The 25,026-nt window shown below is 41.4% G+C and overlaps 1 protein-coding gene across 2 annotated transcripts in view; it reads right to left on the minus strand.

Moving 5' to 3' along the window:
* FREM1 (FRAS1 related extracellular matrix 1) overlaps positions 1–25,026 on the minus strand; it is a 157,676-nt gene that overhangs the window by 36,817 nt on the left and 95,833 nt on the right. Inside the window, exons 21-25 of one of the 2 annotated variants that reach the window (XM_036260930.1) lie at positions 23,492–23,636; positions 19,902–20,043; positions 16,601–16,796; positions 12,572–12,836; positions 4,294–4,708 (exon numbers count right to left, since the gene is read on the minus strand). In XM_036260930.1, the coding sequence (XP_036116823.1) occupies positions 4,294–4,708; positions 12,572–12,836; positions 16,601–16,796; positions 19,902–20,043; positions 23,492–23,636 (1,163 nt within the window). The remainder of the gene's footprint in view (positions 1–4,293; positions 4,709–12,571; positions 12,837–16,600; positions 16,797–19,901; positions 20,044–23,491; positions 23,637–25,026) is intronic. The other variant, XR_004959489.1, reaches the window with a different exon arrangement.

The raw sequence follows: 25,026 nt of genomic DNA on the forward strand, positions 1-25,026 counted from the left end.
ATTGTAATAACGTTGTACGGTGATGACTGGTTACTAGACTTTTTGTGGTGATCAGTGAGTAAAGTACATTAATGTTGAATCACTATGTTGTAAATATGACACTAATATAAAATTGTATGTGAAATATACTTTAATTTTTAAAAAAATTTTTTAAATATTTTTTCTTTATTGATTTTAGAGAGAGGGAGGGAGAAGGAGAGAGAGATAGAAACATCGATGAGAGAGAACATCAATTGGCCGTCTCCTGCATGCCCCCACTGGGGTTTGGGCCCACCACCTGTGCCCTGACCAGGAATTGAACCAGCAGCCTCTTGGTGCATGGGTCAACGCTCAGCCACTGGGCCACACTGGCCGAGCTAATTCAAAATCTTTTGAGAAAAATCATAAATCATGTTGGGTAATGTCTGAAGGAATAGGCATTCTATATTTTGCTGATAGGAGTGCAAATTACTGAAAAATTTCTGAGTAGAAATTTGGAATGTACGTATACTGAAATGTGCATATACTTTGATCCAAAACTTTCACTTTTTAAAGTATATCCTCTGGAAATATTTAGACATGTACATAAAAATGTATATATATGGATACTCACTAAAATATAATATATAGCAGCAATTAACAAAAATTCCAGAAGACATAAAAGTCCAACAGTGGATTTGTAAACCATCTCTACCTGAGACTAAATGCTATGCTGCCTTAACAATCACGTTTTCAAGAATGATTTAACGACATGAAAACAATTTCATAACATAATGAAGAGTGGAAACAGGCAATATGCATAATAGTGCATATAATACTGCGCCGTTTTTTATTGCACAGGATAAAAGAATGGAAGGAAGTCACCAACAGTAGCTATCTTTGAGTGGTATGATTGTGAAGGATATTTTTTCCTTGCCCTTTTCTGTAGTTTATGAATACTTTACAATAAATAATCATGAGTGGGAAAGCAACAGATATTTTCGATAGTCACAGTTATTGTCCTGTTCCGGAAGGTGTGATGGTACCTCAGAGCCGCAGCTGGTGGCAGGAGGGCAGTCAGAGTTCTCAGGACCCCTGAGTGGAGAAGAGCCCACAGCGGAGAAGGTGGCCCGCAGGGCGGTGGTCAAAGCCCCGAGAGAGAAAATAAATATACTTCCCGCCAAGTAAGAAATTCTTAAAGTTGATAAGTAGCTGAGCGTAGGTGGGTTTTTAAAATGTTATGTTTTCCTTGAAAACAAATGTGTTACAAGAGGGATGAATACCTGTTGTGATCATTTATTTCTTTAAAATGTTAATATCTAAACTTTGGTTATGTGGTCCCGTTGTGTCTGGTCATACTTGCTCTAAAACATCTTATTAAAATTCTAAATTCCTCAAAAGCACGTTTTCTGCCTCAGTATACCAGAAGCATTTTAAAATCTTGGAGTATAGGACATTGTTGTTGTTATTTATTTTTTTTAAAGGTCATATAGCAAGATATGGTTAACACATATAAACAAATCTAAAAATATAAAACAAGACATATAAGTACTGTATTAAGGAGTTATGTATTGAAAGGTTCTGCACAAAAACAGGAGAAAGTCCTTGGCCTGGAATATTCAGAGGAGGTTTTATGAGAGAAATAAAAATCCCTGAAGAGTGGCTGGGATTTAGGAAGGATGAAGGGAAGGGGAAAGATGTCTCAGTTATCTATTGCTGTGTAAGAAATGACTCCAGAACACTGTGACTTAATAGCACAATGATTCATTTTTAAAAAGAAGAAGATATATATCCTTAAGATTACTTGTGTTGGATTTACTGAAAATCTGAGACATTCCTAAACCATAGAAAGCAGTGGTCCTTTGTCCCTCACCTCCAGCCCCGATCCCTTTTAAGGAAGATGACAGAAACCCTGCAGTGTCTTGGTCAGACAGGCATGGTTTCCTACAAAATGAAAGTCAGAGTAGCACCTGCTTGTACTAGTAAAATGCACTTGAGACTTGCGCTTAAATCCAGTAGATATGCCCTCGGTTTCCAATGTTGGGACCATAGGAGTAGTACACCCATACTCGGCAGACTTCATTGGACCAGTTCATCACTCAGCGTCCGATGACATCACGTTGTCTTGCCAGGAAAAGCCCCTGAAGGCAGGAAACTGAGGGGTCATTTCTGCAGGGCTGCTTGGGGCAGGCGCTGCTTGACCTCCCTGCTCAGACAGAGTGGGGAATCCAGAGGGATTATAGGAGAAAGTTCGAGGCTTTCTTTGTGAGGTTTTTACACATAATGATTTGGGGGAGAGTTGCAAGGAAAACCTCATACTTTTGATGAAAAAGAACCTTTAGAACACGCATCCAACATTTTCTTAGGAGTAAATTCTGAAACTTCTAAAAGATCACTCTCTCAGGATAACCATGCTCTTTAAGATGACTATTGGTGATGGGAGAGGCCTAAGTTCTTGCACTTTTTTCAAACTCTCCCCCTTTTCCTTCTGCACCCTGGCATGCAGGAAGAAACTCCTATGTTTGCATACAGAATTGATGACTGCTACAAATTTGCTGCCGAGAGACCCAGAAAATTATTTCTGGTTGGAGAGTACGATGACATTTCTCTACCTAGCGTGGGGAATCAGAAGTCAATAAAAAGACAGTAACAGGCTGATGAGTGAGAGGGAACTAATAACAATAAAAACATAGTAAGAAGTAAAACAATAATTTTACTCTGCACGAAGTACTTCTTATATACTGTACCAGTGACTTCAATACCTTCTCTCTTCACCCAGTACATCGTAATTTCGTTACATTTTCTGGACCTCTTTAGTGCCAAGGACCCTCTGAGCCTGCTCTCTACATCACCACGACTCTCCACCTTTCCACTCAGCCCATCTTAGAGATGGTGAAAGATAATTTTATGTGTCGACGTAGCTGAGCTATGATTCCCAGTTGTTTGGCCACACACCTGTCGAGATGTTGCTGTGAAGATATTTTTAGATGGGATTACATTTACCTCAGTGGACTCTGAATAAGGCAGATTACCCTCTAGAATGTTGGTGGCCCCCATCCAGTCAGTTGAAGGCATTAAGAGAAAAGGCTGAAGCCCCTGAAGAGGAGGTTCTGCCTCCAGGACCGCTTTCAGACTAGTGACTGAGACAGCAGCTCCCGTTGGAATCTCCATCCTGCTGGCCTGCCCCACAGATTTTGGACATGTCTGACCCTGCAGCCATGTGAGCCAATTCCTGAAAATAAATCTCTTTATATATATTCTTATTGGTTCTGTTTCTCTGGTGAATCCTGACTAACACAGAGACTAAAGAGCAAGGGGAAAGGAGGATTATTTTGCATAATCAGAAGGTATCCTGAAGTGGGAGACAGATACATCTTCTCTGCGGTTGGTGGAAGTGTGTCGAACAGGGTGAACTGCGTCCAAGATGAGCGGACTCGAGGCTTTGAGAGCCACACACACTTGATGTGTTTTGACTAAAAAAAGAAAAACGCATTGTGCCCTCCTAGAGTCATCGTCAGCGTCCACACCAGCGCGGAGTACAGCGCAGCAGGAAGGACACCAACTCTGGGCTCAGAAAGATGGGAGGTTTTTCTGTATATTTCAACAAATTATTTCACTTCTAAACTTCTGAACGTCTATAAAATGGAGATAATAAAATATACCTCGGAGGATTTTTATGAGAATTAAATATGTAAAGTGTGTCTGATGTACAGTTGATGTTCAAACAATTGCAGCGGTTGCAAATATTACCCTCATCATTATAATACATGTAATTTTGATGCGGCCTTGTAAGTTTTCATGTGTTTAGTTGGAAACCGTTAAAATGACAGTATATGGCACAGACCAGTAAGCATCATCATAATAGTATAGTTAAATATTATAACAGTAGTTTCAAGAGACTGAAAATCTAATATGTCTCAGGCAGAACGCTGGTGCCTTGAACACCTAATCTGATTTCATTCTCACCACAGTCCTGTAAGGCAGATTTGTCCACACAAGGGGACTAGAATCAGAAGAGTTAAGGAACGCTCTCAAGGTCACTCAGCTAATAAATGGCAAAGCAGAAATCCCAACCTAGGCACGTCTGACTCCGAAGCCTGTGCTCTGCTCCTCTCTGTATTGTCTACCACTGACTCTTGAGGTCAGTCATTACCCGCACACAGGATCACATCTGTTTTGCTCACATTAATGTGCCGGGTGCCTTTCTTGGTCCCGGGCGTGCTGTCGACACGGTACATATTTGAATGAAAGGAAGGAAGGAAAGAAGGAAAAAGTTTCCCTTGAAGTTGTTTTCTGCACATCTCTGGCAAGAAACTGTGCGTTTCTCATACTTGCCTGGATGGTGAATGAAACAGGTTCCTGCCATACTCTCCCATTCACGACAAAGCCTTGGTTTGTCCTATCTGTGGCCACAAAAGTAAAGCTATCCGTGCGGGCGTCCCCTCCCGAGTGCCTGTAGGCCACGTTCCCGCGGTCAATGTCCTGCTGCGTGAAATTGTGCTGGCGCAGCACCGTGCCCCGCAGGCAGAGCCGGCCGTGCTGTGGGAGCTGGGCCAGAAGGAAGGTGAGGTTCTCCACCGGGGTGTCAGCGTCGGTCAGCTGAAGGAGGTCAGGGGAAAGCAGGCCTGTGGCCCCTTGGGCCAGTCTCAACCCCTTGTTCCTGGTCACCACGGGTAAGGCTCTGTCCACAGTCTCCAGTATGATCTCAAACGCCCCATGCTTGGTCTGCAGTCCATTGCTGACAATGAATCTGGCAAAGAGAGGCAAGGCAGCCTTCAGCATGGATTCTTGTGTCACCATCTACTGGAATGAAATGATAACAACACACCTTTACTGAAGGATATGTCGTGCTGGGACGCCAGCGAAAACTCAAGGGCAGGTCTTTCAGAAGGACGCCGTTCTGTTAAGTAAGTCACTAGGTAACACACAACTTGCCCACTCCACACCCCAAAGCATTTTCTCACTAAGAGTGATGGTAGGCTGGATGGAGCAGGCAAACGCCGACAGCGGTATTCTCAGGCTTGTTGGGGCTCAGTGCAGTTCCTTACTCCAAGGAGGGATTTCACACCCAGCTAGACCCACTGCATGAGTTTGCAGAGCACACTCATTTTATATACAGTGATACCTCGGTTCTCGAACGCCTCGGTTTTCGACCAAATCGGTATTCGACCAGGAGATTCGAGAAACTTTTGTCTCGGAATCCGAACAAATATTTGGAACTCGAACTTCCGAGATGAGCCGAGTTGAGCCGAATGGCGTTCATTCGGCCCAGCGCGCCTTGCTGCGTCATCAGTGTGAGTGCAGAGAGAGTCACGCTTTGTGGAGTCACGCTTTCCTATTGGGTTTCATTGCTTCGGTTCTCGAACAATTCGGTTCTCGACCGTCCTCCTGGAACGAATTATGTTCAAGAACCGAGGTATCACTGTATTTGTAGTTTTGCAACTGTATTTTCTTTGTGGGAATTTAATAAGCTAAACTTTAAGACTTATCATTGGAAGCCAATTCAATCAAGTGCTGAGTAGGCTGAATTTGGCTAATTCACTGTATGTGTATTTTTGTGGTATATTTCTTGAGGACATTACTGAGTCACGTAATCATGCCTAACTCATCTCTCCTCTGCAAAGTGAAAGACCAAATGATCGCAAAGTACCATCCAGCTCTAAAATATCATGTGATTCCAATCCCTTGCTTTTTCTTGTACCTCTACATTTGCCCTGTGCAAGGTACATAAGAGTTATGATAGCCAAGGATTACTTTCCTGCTTTAAAGAAAAGAAAATTATAGCGGAAAGGTTAAGAAACATGGTGGAGATCATAAAGCAGGTAGGAGACAGAGCTGGGACTAGAACCTGGGTCTTTGGACCCCACACCTACTGCTCTTGCAGAGTTATAAATAAGTGCTGGCTTAGCAATCTACTGAGAAAGAGTGGTGGTGTCTGAGCACCACTGTAGAATTATAAAGAGAAAGCTGAAATGATATAAATTCAAGGTAAGCAAAATTTCTCTCACAATCTTGAGTTTATGGTATCATAATGCGCTTCGTCATACTGATCACTAAATCGCATTACACCCACCACTGCCAAACTCAAAATAAAACTAATTTAAATGGTCTTTAGACAATTTCAATGTCTAATTTTTATTTTAAGGAAAATTGAGAATATCATGAAATTAAGCAAACAAAATGTACTATGAAAACTCCAAAGAGTTAGGAAATCACTACTCTCAAAATAAAATTGACAAATTCACCATAGACCCCAAAAATGCACTTCAAAATTATCATGGAGTTGTGTCTATTAGTTTTCTTCCATGTACCATAGTCACTAAAAATATTCATGGAGGACATACTCTTATATTTCATGAATGCAAAAAACCTCTAAAAATAATTTTAGCTGAATAAAACATTAAATTACACAAGAATTTGTTTATTTGGTTAATTTTATTTCACTTACTTTTTATTTGTATTGAATTTATTTTGGTGACATTGGTTAATAAAATTATATAGGTTTCAGGTGTACAATTCTGTAATACATCATCTGGATACTGTATTGTGTGTTCACCACCCCAAATCAAGTTTCATTCCATCACCGTTTATCCCCTTTACCCTCTTCTACCTCCCCCACCTTGGAGGTTCTTTTTTTAACCATAGAAGAAATGGAGTTTATATTTATTTTACTAATCTCACAAAATTGACTAACAAGTTCTTTGTTCTTCGCAAAATGTGTCTTGTCCTTCAAGGTTTGAGCGTTGTTGCTTTGCTTTTGAACATGAAGGAACCTGGAACCAGGTTTTCTGAGCACAAGGAGTCGACCAGCTGGCCGGAGGCGAAGGACCGGGGGAGAAGAGCAGCTGGGCAAAAAGTAAGAGGGGATGAGTTTGGCTGACCCAGATTTTGCTTTGAAGGCTAAAATGTTGGAGCTTTTTAATTATCTAGTTGATAAGTCTGCCTACAAGGAAAATATGATGCTGGAAAAAAGGAATCTATGTCCAGAAAGTTTAAAACGCTAAGAGAAATACAACAAATAAAGCAAATCTCAACACTTCACACACCTAGCCCGGTGAAGGCTATGATCTGTCTTTGTTTCCCTTTTCCCAGGGCATTATCTTCCAGTTTTGATAGGGTACTGAGTCAGCTTTAGAATTGTAGATTGAGCAAAATCACCTTGTTTCCTTAAATCAGAACTGTCAGCTTTCCTTTTATAAAACTGAACTTTTGATCAATAACTTTCTAAGCAAATAGGGTAATTTTGCTGCTGAACCAAGAAGTAGTTACAAAATTAGTTATTTTTTAAAAAATAAAATAGAAGCACACCCAGAAAAAGACCTGTGTTCAACTTTTTACTTATTAGTCACCTTGACAGTTTTAAAGATCAAGAGATGTGCATTTTTAGGTATAAAAATTGTAGTCTATTTCCCAGGGAAAGTTTGCCATGAAAATACGCCTTTCTGTTACTTTTCACATGTCTTCCTGGATCCTGTCATCTGACTGGAGATAAAACAAGGAGGAGGCGAGGCGTTCCCTCAATGCTTCCAATTTCCCCTTTTCCCACTTTAACCCGCCCAGAGGCTCGGTTCCTGCCTCCCATTTCACAAATAAAGTAATCCTCTAATCCCTACCAGTTCCCTGCATCAAAACATGCTCTTGTGGGGAATTTTAAACCAGCCTTTTTATAGGTTAGCACAAAATTAAGCCAAGGGGCATATATTTTTAGTATTAGCATTAACTGTGGCATTAAAGACTTGGTGCCCCATTAAAACATGTCAAATATCCACAGAGAATGGAGGGGGGAGCAGGTGAGATAAGGGTCAGGAGCCAGGAGGTGAGGTGGGAGCTCCAGGCACTGTCAGGGGCTGGACCAGAGGTGCCCATTGTGAGTACCTGACTCTGACTTCTCTCTCCAGACCGGACTCTGACAGTGCCTGACCCGCTGCAAAGCTCCGTTCCAGGATGGCTGCATTTATCTGTGCATGTGTGACCTGTGCGAGGGCACGGAAGTTGTCTTATGATCCAGGCTGTCCACCTCCAGCTCCTTTCTGCCTCATGATGGGGATCTGACCAGGTTGGAAATCGGCTGCCTGACATCAGACAGATGGGAATGAGGGCAAGCAGGGCAGGGACCGCAGAAGAGAAAGAAATATGTTTACCGAGGCCAGTGCTCCCAGCTGGGACACCGAGGCAGCTGTCTGCACTGACCTAAAGCTAATATGCCAGTGGTGGAAAGGACGCAATTTCTAAACATGACTGGATCAGGCTCATCATTCACATCCACAAGGAACAATGCAAACTCCTTGCAGGCAGAGCAGCACTGTCGGGGAGAGAGACGGGGCGAACAGTCATGGTTGGCCTGCCAGTCCAAGTAAGCCTAGCAGAACCTTCAAGTGCAACGAGGTCGGCGATTTCATGTCTGCAAAGGTTAACCAGCTGCTCTTCCAGATGCTCCCCTCCCCTCCCCCAAAGAAACCCTCCAAATACATTTCCAAGTGTCCATACATCCACATCGCCGCTGCCATGGCACCCATTCCCCGGCTAAGAAGCCGCTGGTGTGGAGGTAGCAGCTCCTCCTGGGGCCCATGTTGTTTAATTCCCTTCATCACGCTTCCCCGAGAAGGGGCACAGCCAAGGTGACCATTGTTCTCATGAAATTTGGGGAATGACTCTCAGATTTGTCTGGGTGCCTGCCTGGTCTGATTTCACCATTACCATGGTGCTTTCAAGCTTTCTGCATTTCCTGGCAATAGAGTTGGCTGCAGAATCTGCCATCTGTCATGGCATTTAAAGGATAAAAATGGAATCATAAATAGAGCCAGTTCCTCAGGGAAAAAAAAAAAAAGTCCAGCCGGCATGTCAAAATGGAGGACATTAGCATGTTCTTTTCCTGCACGGCTGCCAGCAGCTGAAGTCAGCTTGCTAATCACTTGGTGTCATCTGTCCCAGGAAGTGCTGCCAAATCTTTCTTCCAGGCCAGCAGCACCAAACAATGCTGGAGAAATTTATGATTCACAAAATATTTCTGCAGAAGGTAGAATCTGATCATTAAACGCCCCCCTCGCCCCGTGTAATTAATGCTGCCATACCTTACGTTCAAAAGAGAAGGGGGGAGAATCGTGTGCCACCGAATGTATCTCTTCTCTCCAGCCAAATTTCTTGCCAGATTTAACAGCAAGCGACATAAATTTAGGTGATTAGATTGGTTGCATATATTTAATTTTTAAAAAGCACCATGATCACACTTTCATTAAAACAGGCTTTCAGCTTTGGTTCGGGGCCACTCCGTGATTGAGTTAGGGAAATAACAAGATTAAAACCAGGGTCTGGGGCAGATGCTCGGCTCTTCCATTATAAATATGCAAAAGTGCTGGCTGAACATCAGAACGACACATTGAGGAGGTTCCTTCGCACAAGGGCAGATTCTCCACAAGTTATTGGTACAATGAGGTAGCATGGAAACAACTCTCCCAAAGGAGATCTCGACCCAAATTCGGCTTTAATTCTCAGTTATTTCCATTTAGGTGATGTTCTTTGCCTGCTGGACTCTCAGTTTTCTCATGCGTAAAATGGGAACAAACCGTCTCTCCCGAGGTGGAGGTGGGAGGCAATGGGGCACACAGAAGAGTCTAGTGCACCGCCTGAGGCACCGCAGGTGTTCAAGCAACACTCTTTCCTACGTGTACACAAAACGATTGCACTCACTCAGTGCTTTCAACCTGCGCTGCATCTTCTCCCTGTAGACCTGCTGCCTAACCTTGCGTCATTCAAACACCACCTTCATCATTTTTGCCATGTTCTTGAACTACCTGTACTCTTATTACCTAATACTTTGCTTCGTAGCAACTCACCCTTTTACTTAAATGAATGTACTTAAAAGGAAACCTTTTAACTACTAAAAACATATCACCACAAATACTACAAAAATACATACAGGAAAATAATGTTTTTGATTCTAGCTAGACATCGTTGCCCAAGGACTTGAAGCCTGAGGCTTGTGCTCTCTCTGTTAAAAAAAAAAAAAAAAAAAAGGAAAACAGTAAATACTGCAAAGCTGTTCAGGACATATTAACATCGGACTGAGACTTCCTTCTGGAAACCACCAGAAGCATGGAGAAAACTAAAAGGGAGTATTAGGGAGTGGTTTCTCACTCTTGATCCCCTTCTTCCTGGCCCAGCCTGCCTCATTTTGCATATTTACATGACCAATGGTACAAATCACTCACCTTGGGCAATAGAGCCGCAGCCTTTTTGTTACAAGAAGACCTTGCTCCGAAGAAGTCCAGTGTGCAAAACCAACCAAAAATCAAACCATCAAAACGCCGAACAAAACTAAGCTCTATTAGTAAGTTGGGGTGAGAGCCCAGAGCCCCATCAACTCAGCCCCTTCATTTTCTGTCTCTGGGACACATCAAGAGGGCTTCTGTCCATCCTCACAACTCTTCAGACTGCACTTAGAACGATGGACTGGGCCAGACCAGTGACTGCTAGTCTTGACTGCATCAGACTACCTGGAGAACTTGTACAAACACAGATTCCTTAAACAGGACTCACCAAAGTCACCTCTCTGCAGTGAGGCTCATGAATTTGTATTTTTATAAATCTCTCATGTAACTAACTGTCTTGATGATCTAGAAATGTAGGGATTCCTGGGATAAACAATTTCTAAAGTGCTATCTCGTAAGACTTTCTATGGATGTGAATTAGGAAAGTTTTACAGTATCACCAAATGTGGAGATTTTGCTTGTGATTCTTAGTTCATCACAACCATCTGATTAATACCTAACATTCATTTTTGAACATCTTTACACATTTATCCACTGGATGCTTCAGCAGGGTCACCGGTTTCTCTAGTAACGTTATTCATGTCTTCCGTAGACTCTCTGGTGGGCACTGACTGGGGAGGGGAGGAATACATGAAAGCCAAAGGTTCTATAAACAAGAATCAAATTAAAAGCCCTGAATCTGATATACATGGATTAAGCCAAAAAGCAACCACTGTCCAGTAGTTAATGGGAAAAAAAGAACAATCTCCATTGAACTTCTTTCCTCCCTTAAGATTATGCTTAGTGCTACAAAGATCGGAGAGGGAAAGGGGCCAAGGCAAGAATATAATGAGGAATGATGATAAAAACAACCATTGTAATAATAGCAGCTAACACTTATTTTGTTCTTCTTATGTGCCATATATTGCTTTAAGTACTCTGAACACATAAGCTCTCCTAAACTTCCTGATAGCCCCGCAAAGCAGATGCTATGACCATCATTCCCTTTCCCAGAGGAGGAGACAGGAGCACAGGGAGGGGCGGGACAAGGGCCAGTGGAGGAGTCAGGGCGAGCAGACAGACGAAGGAACAGAGGCGGTGACTGACCTCCAGCCTGCGCCTCGCTCCCTGAGCAAGAGAAACGGTATACAAAGGAACCCCACATCTCATGTTTTAGTTAATGACTAGCAACATTCAAGCACTGAATTGGTTATGAAGATATTGATTAATTAAATGATTATCAAATGATTATCTACTTGTGCAGGACATTTGTCAAAAGAAAAAAAAAAGGGTACTAGTTCAGACTTCCCTGGGTTTTTTAACGGTTGAACTTTCCTAATATTAATTCTAAGTTCTAAAAAGGCAAGCAAAATTTAAACAGTGTTTATCACAACAAATATATTGACTTTAGATGGGTAAAAATGTATGATAGAACGTGGTATTTGAACGTGAGTATGTTGGTACACTTTACAATTTATGGGGAACCGTCGAATAATATAGGAGTATGCTGCATCTGTGTTATTTTATGGCACTCTTTTGAAGGTTGTGTTCTGAGCTGGTGAAAATTATTCCGAATCCCTGCAGGTATGACAGATGGACCAATGCTCTCAGGGTAAACTGGTAACGCTCAGGGTTGGATACGTACCATGGTTCCCCCAAAGGCTAGTCCAGGATTTCTTGGTTCTTAGCCTAGCCCTGAAAACCTGTATTTCTATCAAGGACTTTGACTTTGCCAGCTTTGAGAACCGCTAGATGATACACCCTCTAGAGTTTTTCCTGCTTTATGTGACTGGAAACAGATTTCAGTATTTTAAATGAATGTAGACTTTCATTAATGTAGTATCTTTGCCTTTTTGCCAGATTGTTATTCATTTCAATGATTTATTTGATACACAATCCTTGAACAGGTGCACAGCCCCCAATTACAACATTGTTTCTATGGGGAAATATGATCCACTATATGACAACATGATTTATGATATAGTTACCCAAACACATTGTGTCACAAGGCAGTATCTGCTTATGCCAAATGTTTACTAGTAAATACCTTTTCCTCATATAGGAAAACATCCTCTAAAAAGTGGTAAATTCCTTTCCTGTGTCTCTGTTTAGACGGTATCCTCAAGTCTTCATGTTCCTCCTCATAGAACAGCTTGCATTTAAATCTGCTTATGTGTTTATTTTTAAACAAGCCCTCATTTCTTGCCTTGCTGCTGTCATTTTGATTGTGCACCTTCACCTCTGCACAGCTAGGTAGTAGATGAACATGCCACATCAGAGCTGGAGAAGGACTCGTTTTCCCCTCCGTCTGTCTTTATGAGCATTAATTCAGGGAAGGGGCTCTGAAACATGTCCTAAAGGCTCACCTGAATGTGTCACTGGGAGCAGGTGTCTTCCTCTTATGTACGTAGCAGACCGTCTGTGCTGCTATGTCCATTTGGCTGAAACTTGTAATGGGGACTCCGGGATAGCGGACATACTCCACCTGGCCGTAGCGCGGCGGGGAGGTGACGACGTACAGCAGCTCCTCGGGCTTGTCTGTCCCATCCACAGCAAGGAGAGTGGCGGTCGTCAAGAAACCTCTGTCACCTTTAGGCACCACAAGTGGTTTTGCAAGGATGGCGATATCACCTACATGGCAGAAGAGGTTGTGGTCAAGGACCCAACTTAAAAAATAAAATGCCCAAGGTACAAAACAAAGGCCAAACGGTGCAGAAATCAAAATGAACGTGATGTAGAAAGGTTTATGTAACTATGATGAATGAAAGAATTAGACAAAAGCTGTGAGAAGATGTTACTCAGAAGAGGAAACACATATGGCCAATAAAAATACAAATAGATGCTCCATCTCAATAATCGTGGAAATACAAATCAAGATCACAATAAATTGCCATCTCATAACCCACTGATTAGCAAAACTGTAGAAGTCTGATGATGCCAAGTGTTGAAAAGGAGATAGATCAGGAGACTCTTTCCTGTGATTCTGGTAGAAGAATACACTGGTACGCGATTTGGCATTATTTTGTGCAGAGTTGAATATCACACATGCCTTGACCCGGAGATTCCACTCCAGCTGTGTACTGGAGAGAGCCGTGTGCACTTCACCCAGGAGACACAGACCAGAAAGGTCACTGCAGCACCATTTGTAATTGAAAACACTGGCGACAACCCAAATGCCTTTTCAAAGAGTGAACATACACACAAACCGTGGTCTATTCATGCAACTGAATCTTACACAATAGCAAAGTGGATGAGCTACAGCTACCTGCGACTACACAGATGGAGCTCACTAACATTTGTTAGTTTTATGAGCAAGTCCCAGAAAACTATAAGCAAAGGCAAGGAAAAAATTAACACAAAACTCAAGATGAAGGATGAGAAGAGAACAGAGGTAGATGATGGTTACTGTTCATATTTCAGTCCTTGAAGTGTATGGTGGTTGCACCGGTGTTTCTTATGTATTTTTAAAAGAATATATGAATGAGTACATGAATGAATGAAGCAGAGTGGCTCATACATGGACTAATGATGCAGTGTTCCACAAATTAAAGGTTATAAACCAATTCTGTTCATTAAAAAAAAAATGATCACACCTAAAATATAGAATAGAGCTTCCCCTTTGAGCCACACACAGGCCCAAGGGCTCCTACGTCTTCATGCCAACACTGTAATAGGGTATTACTGTATTTTCCTGGTTATAAATGAAGATACTAAGGCATAGAAGTGTGAACTAACTCATTAATTACTACATAATTAATAAAAGGAGCAAGCTAGAATCTGTACTCAAGTCATCTGACTCAAGAGCACAAACATAAACACTATTATTTTGTTTCCTCTTTTTAATATAGATTTCTTATACTTCAACACTACATGGGTGAACATCCAAAAGGGAATGTGAGTGAAGTAAATGCCAAACCAATTCTAAATTTAAAAATACAAATGGTCAAAAAAAGTTTGAAAAGATATTCAGTCCCATGAGAAAATGAAAACTGAAAATAAAACGTTGAGCAGATATCACTTCAGTGGTTCTCATGAGGGGTGACCCTGCCCCCAGGGGACATTTGGCAATGTCTAGAGATATTTTTGATGGTCATGACTGGGAGTTGCTATTGGCTTCTAGTTCGTAGAGGCCAGGCATGTTGCAAAACTACAATAAAGAATTATTTATCCCCAAATACCAAAAGGACCAACATTGGGAAACCCTGTTTTAGAGGATCAAATTGGCCTTTTTGGTGTACTATGCTTTTAACTAAAAAATGCTACACAACTGGAGTCCAATGTAGAACCAATGACCATTCTAACTTTAAATAAAAAACTAAGCCCCATGTTCTTCAGAGGGAGTCAAAATGAACACATCAAGGTGGTACGAAGAATGAGCAAAGGTGGGAAACAAAGTCACCCACAAGTGGTTTCATCGGGAGCAGAAGAGGAATCTGAAGGGAGGAAGAGTCGACGTTTTGCTTCAATGCACAGAAGAGGAACAGTAAAGGCAGAGTATAGAGTAAGGTCAACTACAGATAATATCCTTCTAGACTTCCCCCAAAGATCCCACATCATTTTAGCCACCGTGCAAATCAGAAAACCTAGCACACCTAGAGGGCCTCGTCTTATTTATAATAGCTCCCAAATGGAATGAACCCAAATGTTCAATATTAGGGTTATGGTTTAGTCTAATAATTCAGCGTAGTTTTATTCAGAGGTGAACAATCATGGTTATAAAGTTATGCTGCAACTTAAGAAAACTCATGCTAAAAAAAGTAATAATAATAATAATAAAAAGATAGCACTCTACAGATATAAAACCCCACAATGTAAAAAGAAACAAAGAGAATAAATGTGGAACTCCTGACAATGTTAGTAGGTTAGTGTATTCACAGATCCTGTTAGAAAATGATCGCATATCAGTTGAGGCAGCGTGGGGAGGCACTCACCTCGTTTCCTTTTCTTCCTGGGCACACAGCTAGACTTTCTATTTATTGCTCAGCCTCCCTTAACACAGAAAGTCATTGCAATTCAGCCACTAGGATGTGTAGAAGACAGGCACCCTACCTCCAAGCCTCACCCATAAAATGTTCTCATTTTCCTCCATGTCTCACCAAGCCCCTCAGAGATGAAGGATCCTCCATGTAGAAAGAACCCCCAGATGGCTGTGAGGAACAGAACCCTCCCCCACCCCCACCCCTCCCCAGGAATGCACTAAGGTCATGAGAAGAGAGTGTCCTACACATTTGTTGTCTGTCCTGATACATGACTTGTATTACATTTTGCCTGGACATATACTTATACAAGTCTTACTTTTGCAGAGAGAAACATCTAGTTTTTCTGAGAGTCACTCATTAGACATCCTAATGGAATACATTTTTACAACTGAGAAACAAATACATAAAATATATTATAATACAGCTCAAAATAAACATCTCAAAATCAATCAAACTAACTTAAACTTTGTTTTAAAAGATCAGGACAACGGTAATTTTACTATGCACACGAAGTAAGATTTTTTTACTACACTTAAGCATTCAATTTAGCTCTGAGGCTCCTGGCAGCCAAGGCAAAAGAAGAATTCAGTCAATCAAGCACGTATTGAAGATCTAAGGCTGTGCTTGGTCCTGGGAATATATAGATCCTGAACTACATATATTTAAATGAAATATGATCCTTATCCTCCCCATGTAACCCTAAGCAAAGTTTGGGGCAGGTACATTGGACTTCAAGGGCTTACACTCTCCCTTGCTCATCCTTTCTCTTCTTTGAAACTCCATTTTCAAGTAATAATTCACTTTCTGAAGATAAAACACATTGACTTGGCAAATTTTTACTTAAAGCAAAATACCCTGACAGTTAAAGTAATGTAAGTAGTTGCGTTGTGGATAAGTCTGGATTTCCAATAGGCTTTTTGAAATAGTAAAAGAAACAATAGCCCTGGCCAGTTTGGCTCAGGGTTAAAGCGTCGGCCTGTGGACCAAGGAGTCGAGGGTTAGATTCTGGCTAAGGGCATGTACCTCACTTGCGGTTCGTCCCCGGCCCTGGTTGGGGCCATGTGGGAGGTAACCAATCAATGTGTCTCTCTCACGTCAATATTGCTCCCCCCCCCACTCTCCCTGCCTCCACTCTATGAGATAAATGGAAAAAATATCCTTGAGTGAGGATTTAAAAAATAAATAAATAAAAGGAACAACTATATTGGCTGTTTTCATGAACCTCATAGATCCTAAGCAAAGTCAGTGAGGAGCCAAAGGCCTGGATCATCAATGATGGAATTTCAGGTGTAAAGAATAGAAGGAAAAGAAAAGAGAGGAGGGAAGGAGTAAGGGAGGGGGGAGACTTGGAGCTTATACCAGCTCACTTCTGATCATAAAGCTGATGCCAGTGAACCCTGGTAGAAATGCTTTTACCTTTTCCCATATCGTTGATGGTGATCTGACAGTCAAATGCAGGTGACCTGTTGTCGCCATCCCAGAGGGAGAAGGTGAAGCTGTCTTGGTTTTGGGAATCCACTGCCCCGGTGTGTGTGTATCTCAGCAAGTTCAGATCCACTTCCTCCTGAGTGCACTTCATGCCAGGGTAGAGAGGGACCCAGTCCCTCCCTATCTGAAAGGTGCCAAAATTAGTCAGCTGCCCATGCTTTTTATTTCCAAGCTGTGTCAGTGAACATTTTCTATACCGCTGAAGTCCTCCGATATAAATGATAGTTCAGAGAAATTCCAGATTAAATGTTTTACCATTTTACCTTATTTTTTTCCTTTCATAGAGATATAGTAAAACAATTTAAGACTTTGGGAGGAAAATAGCATCAGCCAAAGGATTTTTGACAAAGTCATGTGGCAATCCAACAGCAATGCAACTTGCAAGGCATTTATCATAAGCAATCATAGCTGATTAAATATTCCAATTAATGAGAGCAGGTGGGTAATTGAGCTGCTGGAATTGATTCTTTAAATATTAAATGTGTTTCACCTGGGGTTTCCTATTTCTTTAGTTTATATCATTGTAAAACTAATCAAACTTATATTATCAAACTGATTTGTTACAGGGTTTATCTGAAGAAGATAAAAGAAAAATAGAATGGATGTACTTATTTGTCATACATTTTTTTAGCCTTGCTAAAGCCCAAGGAAAATTATCAAGCACATTTATACATTGAGTCAGCAAAAAATATAACTACAAATATAGGAATCATTTCAACAAACCAACACTAGTTTTGTACGTATTCTGTACAGAATTCAGTTCAGAAATTGTAGTATTTTCCATTAAAAGACGTTCTTATGCTGGGGGAACTGACAGCTGAGAGTATTAGAAAGCATAATAATAATAAATCTGCATGTGATTAATAATTCTATTATTCTCTCAAAACACCTAGCTTTCCCCAACAATAACCCATAAAAGGCATTTGACATAACAAGAAAAACATCATCTTAAAAATTTACCATGTGATATTACCTTGCGCTTTTCCTGTCTGCTTTAAGAGACTAAAACAGAAATTTAAATCACTCATTTTTTATTTTTCTTGATACATTATTCCTCAGACTCCTAGTTTCTGGCAAAAATGATTCGTCCTCCTGTCCTCTCATTGTGTTATCATTTCCCTTTTTGTCATTCTTTTTTTTTTTTTTTAATCTTCACCCAAGGACATTTTTCCATTCTTTGTTCAGATAGAGCGGGAGGGAGAGAGAGAGAGAGAAACATCGACGTGAAGGGACACATCGAGTGGCTGCCACCCTCACGACCCAACCAGGGCCGGGGACAAATGGCAACCGAGGTACGTGCCCTTAGCGGGAACCGAACCCGGGTCTCTCTGGACCGCAGGCCGACGCTCTAACCGCTGAGCCAGACCGGCCAGGGGTTTTTCTTGTCATCCTTTTGGTAAAGATTCCTCTTTTTAATAATTTTTCCCATCTGATATTTATACACAGCTGTGTTCTGTTCCAGTGCTCACAGGGTAAAAATTCATTACATTGTAATAATTAAGCTCATAGTTTCCATCATAAGATCTATTTGCAAACTTAATTTTTAAAACAGATTCTCTTTCAGGTTTTAAACTGGACAGCCTGTAACTTAACTTTTTCCCGTGTAACTTTTCCCAGGACGCGAATAGAGAAAAGCATCTTTTGCTCCCTGTCTCGTCCCTCTAGTCCCCCACTTGCACTGCCAAGCGTGAGCCCTGCCTCACAAAGTCATCCGCAAGCCCCCCAGAGGAAGGAGCGTCAGATTCCAGGTGGGGAAACTAGGGGAAGGCAACAAGAAAACAGCAACCCTGGAGAAATTCCAGGCCTGGAGCCCTGGTCCTTTGTCTTGGGGAGACGTGGAGAACCCCTAACGAGCTGGGAGGGAATTGTGTGGCGCCATGCTGGGAACCCGGACCCATCTGGGTTTCCACGTATCCAAGACACGTCAGCTCCCAAGCTACCCAAATGTGTGAGCTCTCGCTGCATTTCTGCTTCATTACTCTCCGAAATGAAATAAGGACACAGCTGTACCTCAATTTAAATCAGTGATTGCCCTTCACTCTGATTCTCTATGGTACCTACAATCTAAGACGACCAAGCTGTTCCACGCAGAATGAATCCTTGCTGCCTTTCGAGGGGTGTCGACATGACATTAAAAGTTAAGCATTCAGTCAAATAATCACATTGGGGATGGTTGGTGGTGGTTGCGGTTCGCCTTCATCCACTATTCAAATAAACAAGTGATGGATTACTCAAATGACCTTTTCAAGTGGCTGATCTGTAATTTGTGTTGGGCAGCGCGCGCAGGGTCTCGGTCATTTGTTAAAAGACTGTCTTTTCTCTATTGTATTGACTCTGCTCGTTTGTCAAAGATCAGTCGGCTATATTTGTATGTTTGTGTTTCAGGGAGCTGTATCCTGTTCCATTGATATAGTTGTCTCTTCTTTACCAAACCCACACTGGATTACTGCAGCTTTACAGCAAGCCTTGCAGTCAGGTAGTCAGTCCCTCAACTGCGTTCTCCCTCAGTGTTATGTTACCTGTTTTGTGCATTGTGCCTCTCCATATAAACTTTAAAATCGGTTTCTTGATATTCATGATGGCTCTAAAACTAAAGTCTATTTAATTTTTTTTTTAATCTGCCAAGAATGAAACTATTTTAAAGATTCTCATCAGAAAGTACACAATTTGTTTTACCTGACAACTCTCTCCACCCATCCCACCCCCCAAATTTAGGTACAGTCCCGTGGGGAGGGGCAAGGAAGAACCTTAATATTGGTTGAATTTACCCTGAGTTGAGTAAGAAAATTTAGAATAGTGTGAGTTAAGCCCAAACTAGGAAAATTAAATTTTCTACTTTGGGGAAAAATATGGCTATTGAGAATAAATTCAGTTATAGAAATCTATGTATTGAGAAAATTTATATCAGCTATATTTATATTTTATTTTTTTATTTTATTATTATTTTTTTTATCCTCACCCGAGGACATTTTTCCATTTTTTGTTCAGGTAGAGTGGGAGGGAGAGAGAGGAACAGAGAGAGAGAGAGAAACATCGATGCGAAAGGAACACATCGAGTGGCTGCCACCCTCACGACCAACCAGGGCCAGGGACAAACTGCAACCGAGGTACATGCCCTTAGCGGGAACCGAACCCGGGTCTCTCTGGACCGCAGGCTGATGCTCTAACCGCTGAGCCAAACCGGCCAGGGCTATTTATTTTTTAAAATAGAGGTAATAAGGCCACCAACCTTAAGCTGAAGTTGCCCATTTTGGGGAAGCCTTTCAAATAGATAGTAAATCTTCTCCCTGGGTGAGTCTTCATCTATGGCTGAAAGAACAGCACTAGAAATAATCCGAGTTTCACCCATATTCATTGTAATTCCAGCCTTCCTGTAAAAAGAAAATGTCTGGGTTGATATGAAAATAGAAGGTATTGCTTTAGCAGGGAACACTCATAATGACTATTCCAGTTTCCAGTCTTCAACAATAAGGAAATAATATTCAATATCCAAAGTATTGGAAACGATGAGTCAGACTTATGCAATAGGCTCTCGTTTCACTTTACACATAAAAATCCCAAAAGATGATTAGTTAGCAACAACGAATATGGCATGAGGTAACTGCATACTTCTAATTATTTACATATACAGAACTTTACAATTTTATGGTATAATTTATTTTATAAAATTATTTTGTTTCTAATATTTTATATCATGCAGCAGCTCCATGAAGTAAGTGGTTCAGGTATCATTGCTCTAATTTTACAGACAGAAACTTACAGAGATTAAATGACTTACTCTCAGGGGACATTTTTGCATTTATCTTCAGATAGAGCCGGAGGGAGAGAGGGAGGAAGAGAGAGAGAGACATTGATGTGAAAGAGACACATGGACTGGCTGCCACCCACACGACCTCAACGGGGTCCAAGGACGAACCACAACCAAGGTACGTGCCCTTAGCGAAAACCGAACCCAGGACTCTCTGGTCCACAGGTCGATGCTCTAACCGCTGAGCCATACCGGCCAGGGTTCTTTGATCATGGTTTATGAGATACCATTAGGGGTTGGCTATGTTTAGGTAACTGGTGACCTTCTACATTGCTCTGTCTCCATGGTAATATATGTGACAGGATCTAATGCAGTGTCTGTCACATAGCTGGTGTTCTCTTCACAGAGAAGCAGAGAGAAGGAGGCGTGTCACAGAGTGAATTACACTGAAAGAGACCCTAGGACAAGAACTTTGCAGGTGATGTCTTTGGGAAGGGCTGTCAGGAATGGGAGATGGAGTGAGGAATAAGAGAAGGAAGGAGGAAGCGGCAACAGAGGGGGTTTTTACGGCTATGGGGCTCAGTGCTGCTGGGATCCTTTGAAAAACCGAATAAAATCCTCTCCATTTGTGCTCCTGAAGGATAGGTTTGTCTTATCCAGAGCTCGCACAGGTTGAGGGTGGCCCTGCGTGTTTCTGCTGTGCCTGGACTGGACGAGCCCTGCGCTGGAGGAAGCCTGAGGCAGAGCAGTGGGCGGGGCCCTGGCAGGGAGCCCAGCTCCTCCTGCCTCAGCCCCAGCTGCAGCCAGCGGCGGGGAGGTGAGAAGGGCCCATCGATTTGGTAGGAATCAAGGGAGCAGCCTGGATAAAGTGGTTGAGGATGGAGACAGTGGGCAGAAATGGGAGCAGCGAGCATAAGCTATTTTTTCAAATAGTTTGAAATAAATGGGGAACTGGGTCATCTTTGTAATTTTAGAATAAGGATACCTGCTTGAAATAATAACAATGATAATAATAATAGTAATAATAATAATGACTTGCACTTATGAGCTCTTACTATGCACTAGCTCGTTTTCAAGCAGTTTTACATATTTTAATCCATTTAATCCTTACAACAGCCCTAGGAAGAGGATATGTTCCTATCTCTATTTACAAAGAGGTTGACAAAGAGGTGGAGAGGGGTTAAGTAACATATTCAAGGCAGTGTTCAAGGTCACCTGTTCAAAGGGCTGAATCAAGGCAATCTGGCTCCAGATTTTGCTCTCTCAACCACTAACTGTATCCCCATGTTCTGTTAGCAGAAGGGATAAAAGAGAGAGATTGGCGATGCAGGAGGAAAAATCTAATGGAGCACATTGTGGGAGGAGGCAAGAGGTGATACACCCAAGGACACACGGAAGGAAAAGAGGGTGGTTATCACTGCCTCCCCTCAGGACAGAGGGAAAGAAGAAAAGACAGAGGAGGGATTTTGAAGCAGGGTTGAAGGAGATTTGGTGATTCTATAGGTGAAGCTCTCCCAGGAAGTTTAATAGCAAGAAATAGTCCGATAGTGAGTGGTCTTACTGATTTTACCTGTCTGGTCTGTTTACTTAGTGGGGATAATAATACCTACTCTGCCCAGTTTTGGTGGATTTAAGGAAATATGTGCGAAAGGATCGAACACACTGTTTGTCACATGGTAAGCACTTAAGAAACACCATTTTTCAGCTCTCTCCCTCCCTCTTGGGTAAAGTGAGGTAATCAGAAAGGAAGTTTCATAATACTGCAATATCCTTCATATTTTCATTTTTATAAAGCAAATCAAGTGATATTAATCTAACATTCCAGGAAGAGAAGAAATTTCCGTTGGATACTCTTAGTCAAATTGATGTCTGAGATGCAACCCTTCCAAAAACTGTCATCAGTATTTCCCATAATGCTTTCCAAGGGCCTTGCTGGTGACCCCTAAGGGAACAGCAGGAGAGTAGGCAGGGACTTGTTTGAGGTCCTCTTTTCTGCAAAGTGGAGAAGATTTTGGGAGTTTACACACTTTCAGAAAGGCGTTCACTTCCTGATAAAAACTCGGACTGTCTACTCAATGCCTCTCACTGCTGCACCATTGAATATAGAGGTGCAGAGGTCAAAGAGCGGACTCTTCTCTACACTCGGTGCTGGAATACACAGTTCTAACCTTGTCCACTTCTGAACAGTTGCCAATAATAAGAGAAATGGCAGGAGCTACACAAATATAATTGCTAAAGATTGTACCCTATGATCAAACTCTAATCAACTACAGAGGGAGACAGCGAGAAAGTCTGCAATTAATGATATCAGCTCAGATTTTTTTTTTTTTAAAGCAATGATTTTGACATCAGGTAGCAAGGGGATGTAGTACAGGACTGGTGGACAATGAAATACCAAGGTGACAAAAGAAGTGCCATTGGTATATTTCCCTCAGCTGCTTTTAGTTAAAAATTTGGCCAAATTCTGCAGTTAATATTATTACACTTTAGTTGAATCCAGGTATTAGTTGCACTTTGGTGCATGTGTGTGCATGTGTTTAAATATTTAACATACTGCCCTGGCCGGCTTTGCTCAGTGGTTAGAGCGTTGGCTCGCTAACCAGAGGGTCCTGGGTTCGGTTCCCACTAAGGGCACATGCCTCGGTTGCGGCTTGTCCCTGGCCCTAATTTGGGTCCTATGGGTGGGACCAGTCGATGTGTCTCTCTCCCATGGATGTTTCTCTCTCTCTCGCTTCCTCCCTCCCTCCTTCCTGCTCTATCTGGAGACAAATATTTAACATACTGTTCATTTTATACTATATGTTCAGTCATTCTTACTTGTTTACAATTAAATAGAAATTTTAGAGAAAAATCAAAGAATTAAAGTGCTCATTTGAGAACTGTTAAGAAGTCTCTACATTAACTAACATTTGCACTTAAGTTCTAGGTGCCTGGGATGGTGGGACAAACTGTGATAGACAGGAGCAGTTAATGGCTCGTTTCTTTCTGAGGACACACACTACTCTTACACCAGCCTTCCAGACCCCAGAATTTATAGAGAACCTGAAAGGGACTCTTTTCAGGTAGCTTACTTGGTAAGCACTGGTTTCTCATCATTAACTGGGGTGACCTCTACTGAAATGGTCTTCAGTATTTTATGTTTCCCATCTGACAACTGGATTGTGAAGTCATCAGCAAGGTTCTCTGAGTCATCATGCACATACATCAGCCTCATTCCTGGAAAAGGGAAAAAAAGAGAGAAAGTAAATCTTTATCCTGATTGGGAAATTTAACAGATAATTGTCTTAATTTCCAAGCCACTGGTATTCATAAGAGATCATTAATCAGTGCAACAGGGTAAAATTAAACTGTTTTATGAAATAAAAGTGCCCTCTTATTCATTAAAAATTCCTATTTAAATACTTTGGCATTTGATAAGGGTCTTACTTAAAATCACTGAGGAAAGAATGCATTATTTAATAAACTACATGAGAACAATGATGTCAGGGTGCTCAAATGAAATAAAAAATTAGTTCATTACTTGGGGAAAATTATAGTTAGAGCCCTATCCTACTTCAAGTCGAAACCAAAATGAATTCTAGATGAATAAAAATTTAAATATAAAACTATCTTTATAATACCTATACAACATTCATATGGAAATGCAAAGAGACACAGAAAGCTAAAACAGTCTTGAGAAAGAAGAACAATGTTGGAGTTCCATTTTTAACTTTTTGAGGAAACAACATACTGTTTTCCATAGTGGCTACACCAGTCTGCATCCCCACCAGCAATATGCTAGTGTCCCCTTTTCTCCACATCCTCACCAGCATTTGTTGTTTGAGAATTTGTTGATGGCATCCATTCTGGTTGATATAAGGTGACATCTCAGAGTCATTTTAATTTGCATCTCTCTGATGATTAGAGATGTTGAGCATTTTTTTCATATGTCTCCTTGCCATTTGTATGTCCTGTTTGAAGAAGTGTCTATCCAGGTCCTATGCCCATTTTTAAGTTGGATTGTCTTTCTTTGTTGAGTTGTATGAACACTCTATATTTTGAATATTAACCCCTTATCTGATGTATCATTGGCAAATATATTCTCCCAGAGGGTGGGTTCCCTTTTCATTTTGATGCTTGTTTCTTTTGCCATGCAGAAGCTTTTTAGTTTGATGCAGTCCCATTTATTAATTTCTTCCTTTGTTTCTCTTGCCCTAGGCAACGTATCAGTGAAAATTCCGCTATGTATGATGTCTGAGATTTTTCTGCCTACATTTTCTTCTAGGATATTTATGGTTTCACGGGTTACATTTAAGTCTTCTATCCCTTTTGAGTTTATTCTTGTGTATGGAGTAAGTTGGTGGTCTAGTTTCATTTTTTTGCATGTAGCTGTCCAATTTTCCCAACACCATTTATTGAAGAGACTCTTTTCTCCATCATATGCTCTTGACTCCTTTATCAAATATTAATTGTGCATACTCTCTTGGGTCAATTTCTGGGTCCTCTGTTCTGTTCCATTGATCTATATGCCTGTTCTTGTACCAGTACCAGGCTGTTTTGATTACGATGACTTTGTAGTATAACATGGTATCTGGTATTGTGATCCCTTGGCTTTGTTCTTCTTTTT

The sequence above is a fragment of the Molossus molossus genome, unplaced genomic scaffold, assembly GCF_014108415.1.
Source record: "Molossus molossus isolate mMolMol1 unplaced genomic scaffold, mMolMol1.p scaffold_m16_p_14, whole genome shotgun sequence".
Lineage (NCBI taxonomy): Eukaryota > Metazoa > Chordata > Mammalia > Chiroptera > Molossidae > Molossus > Molossus molossus.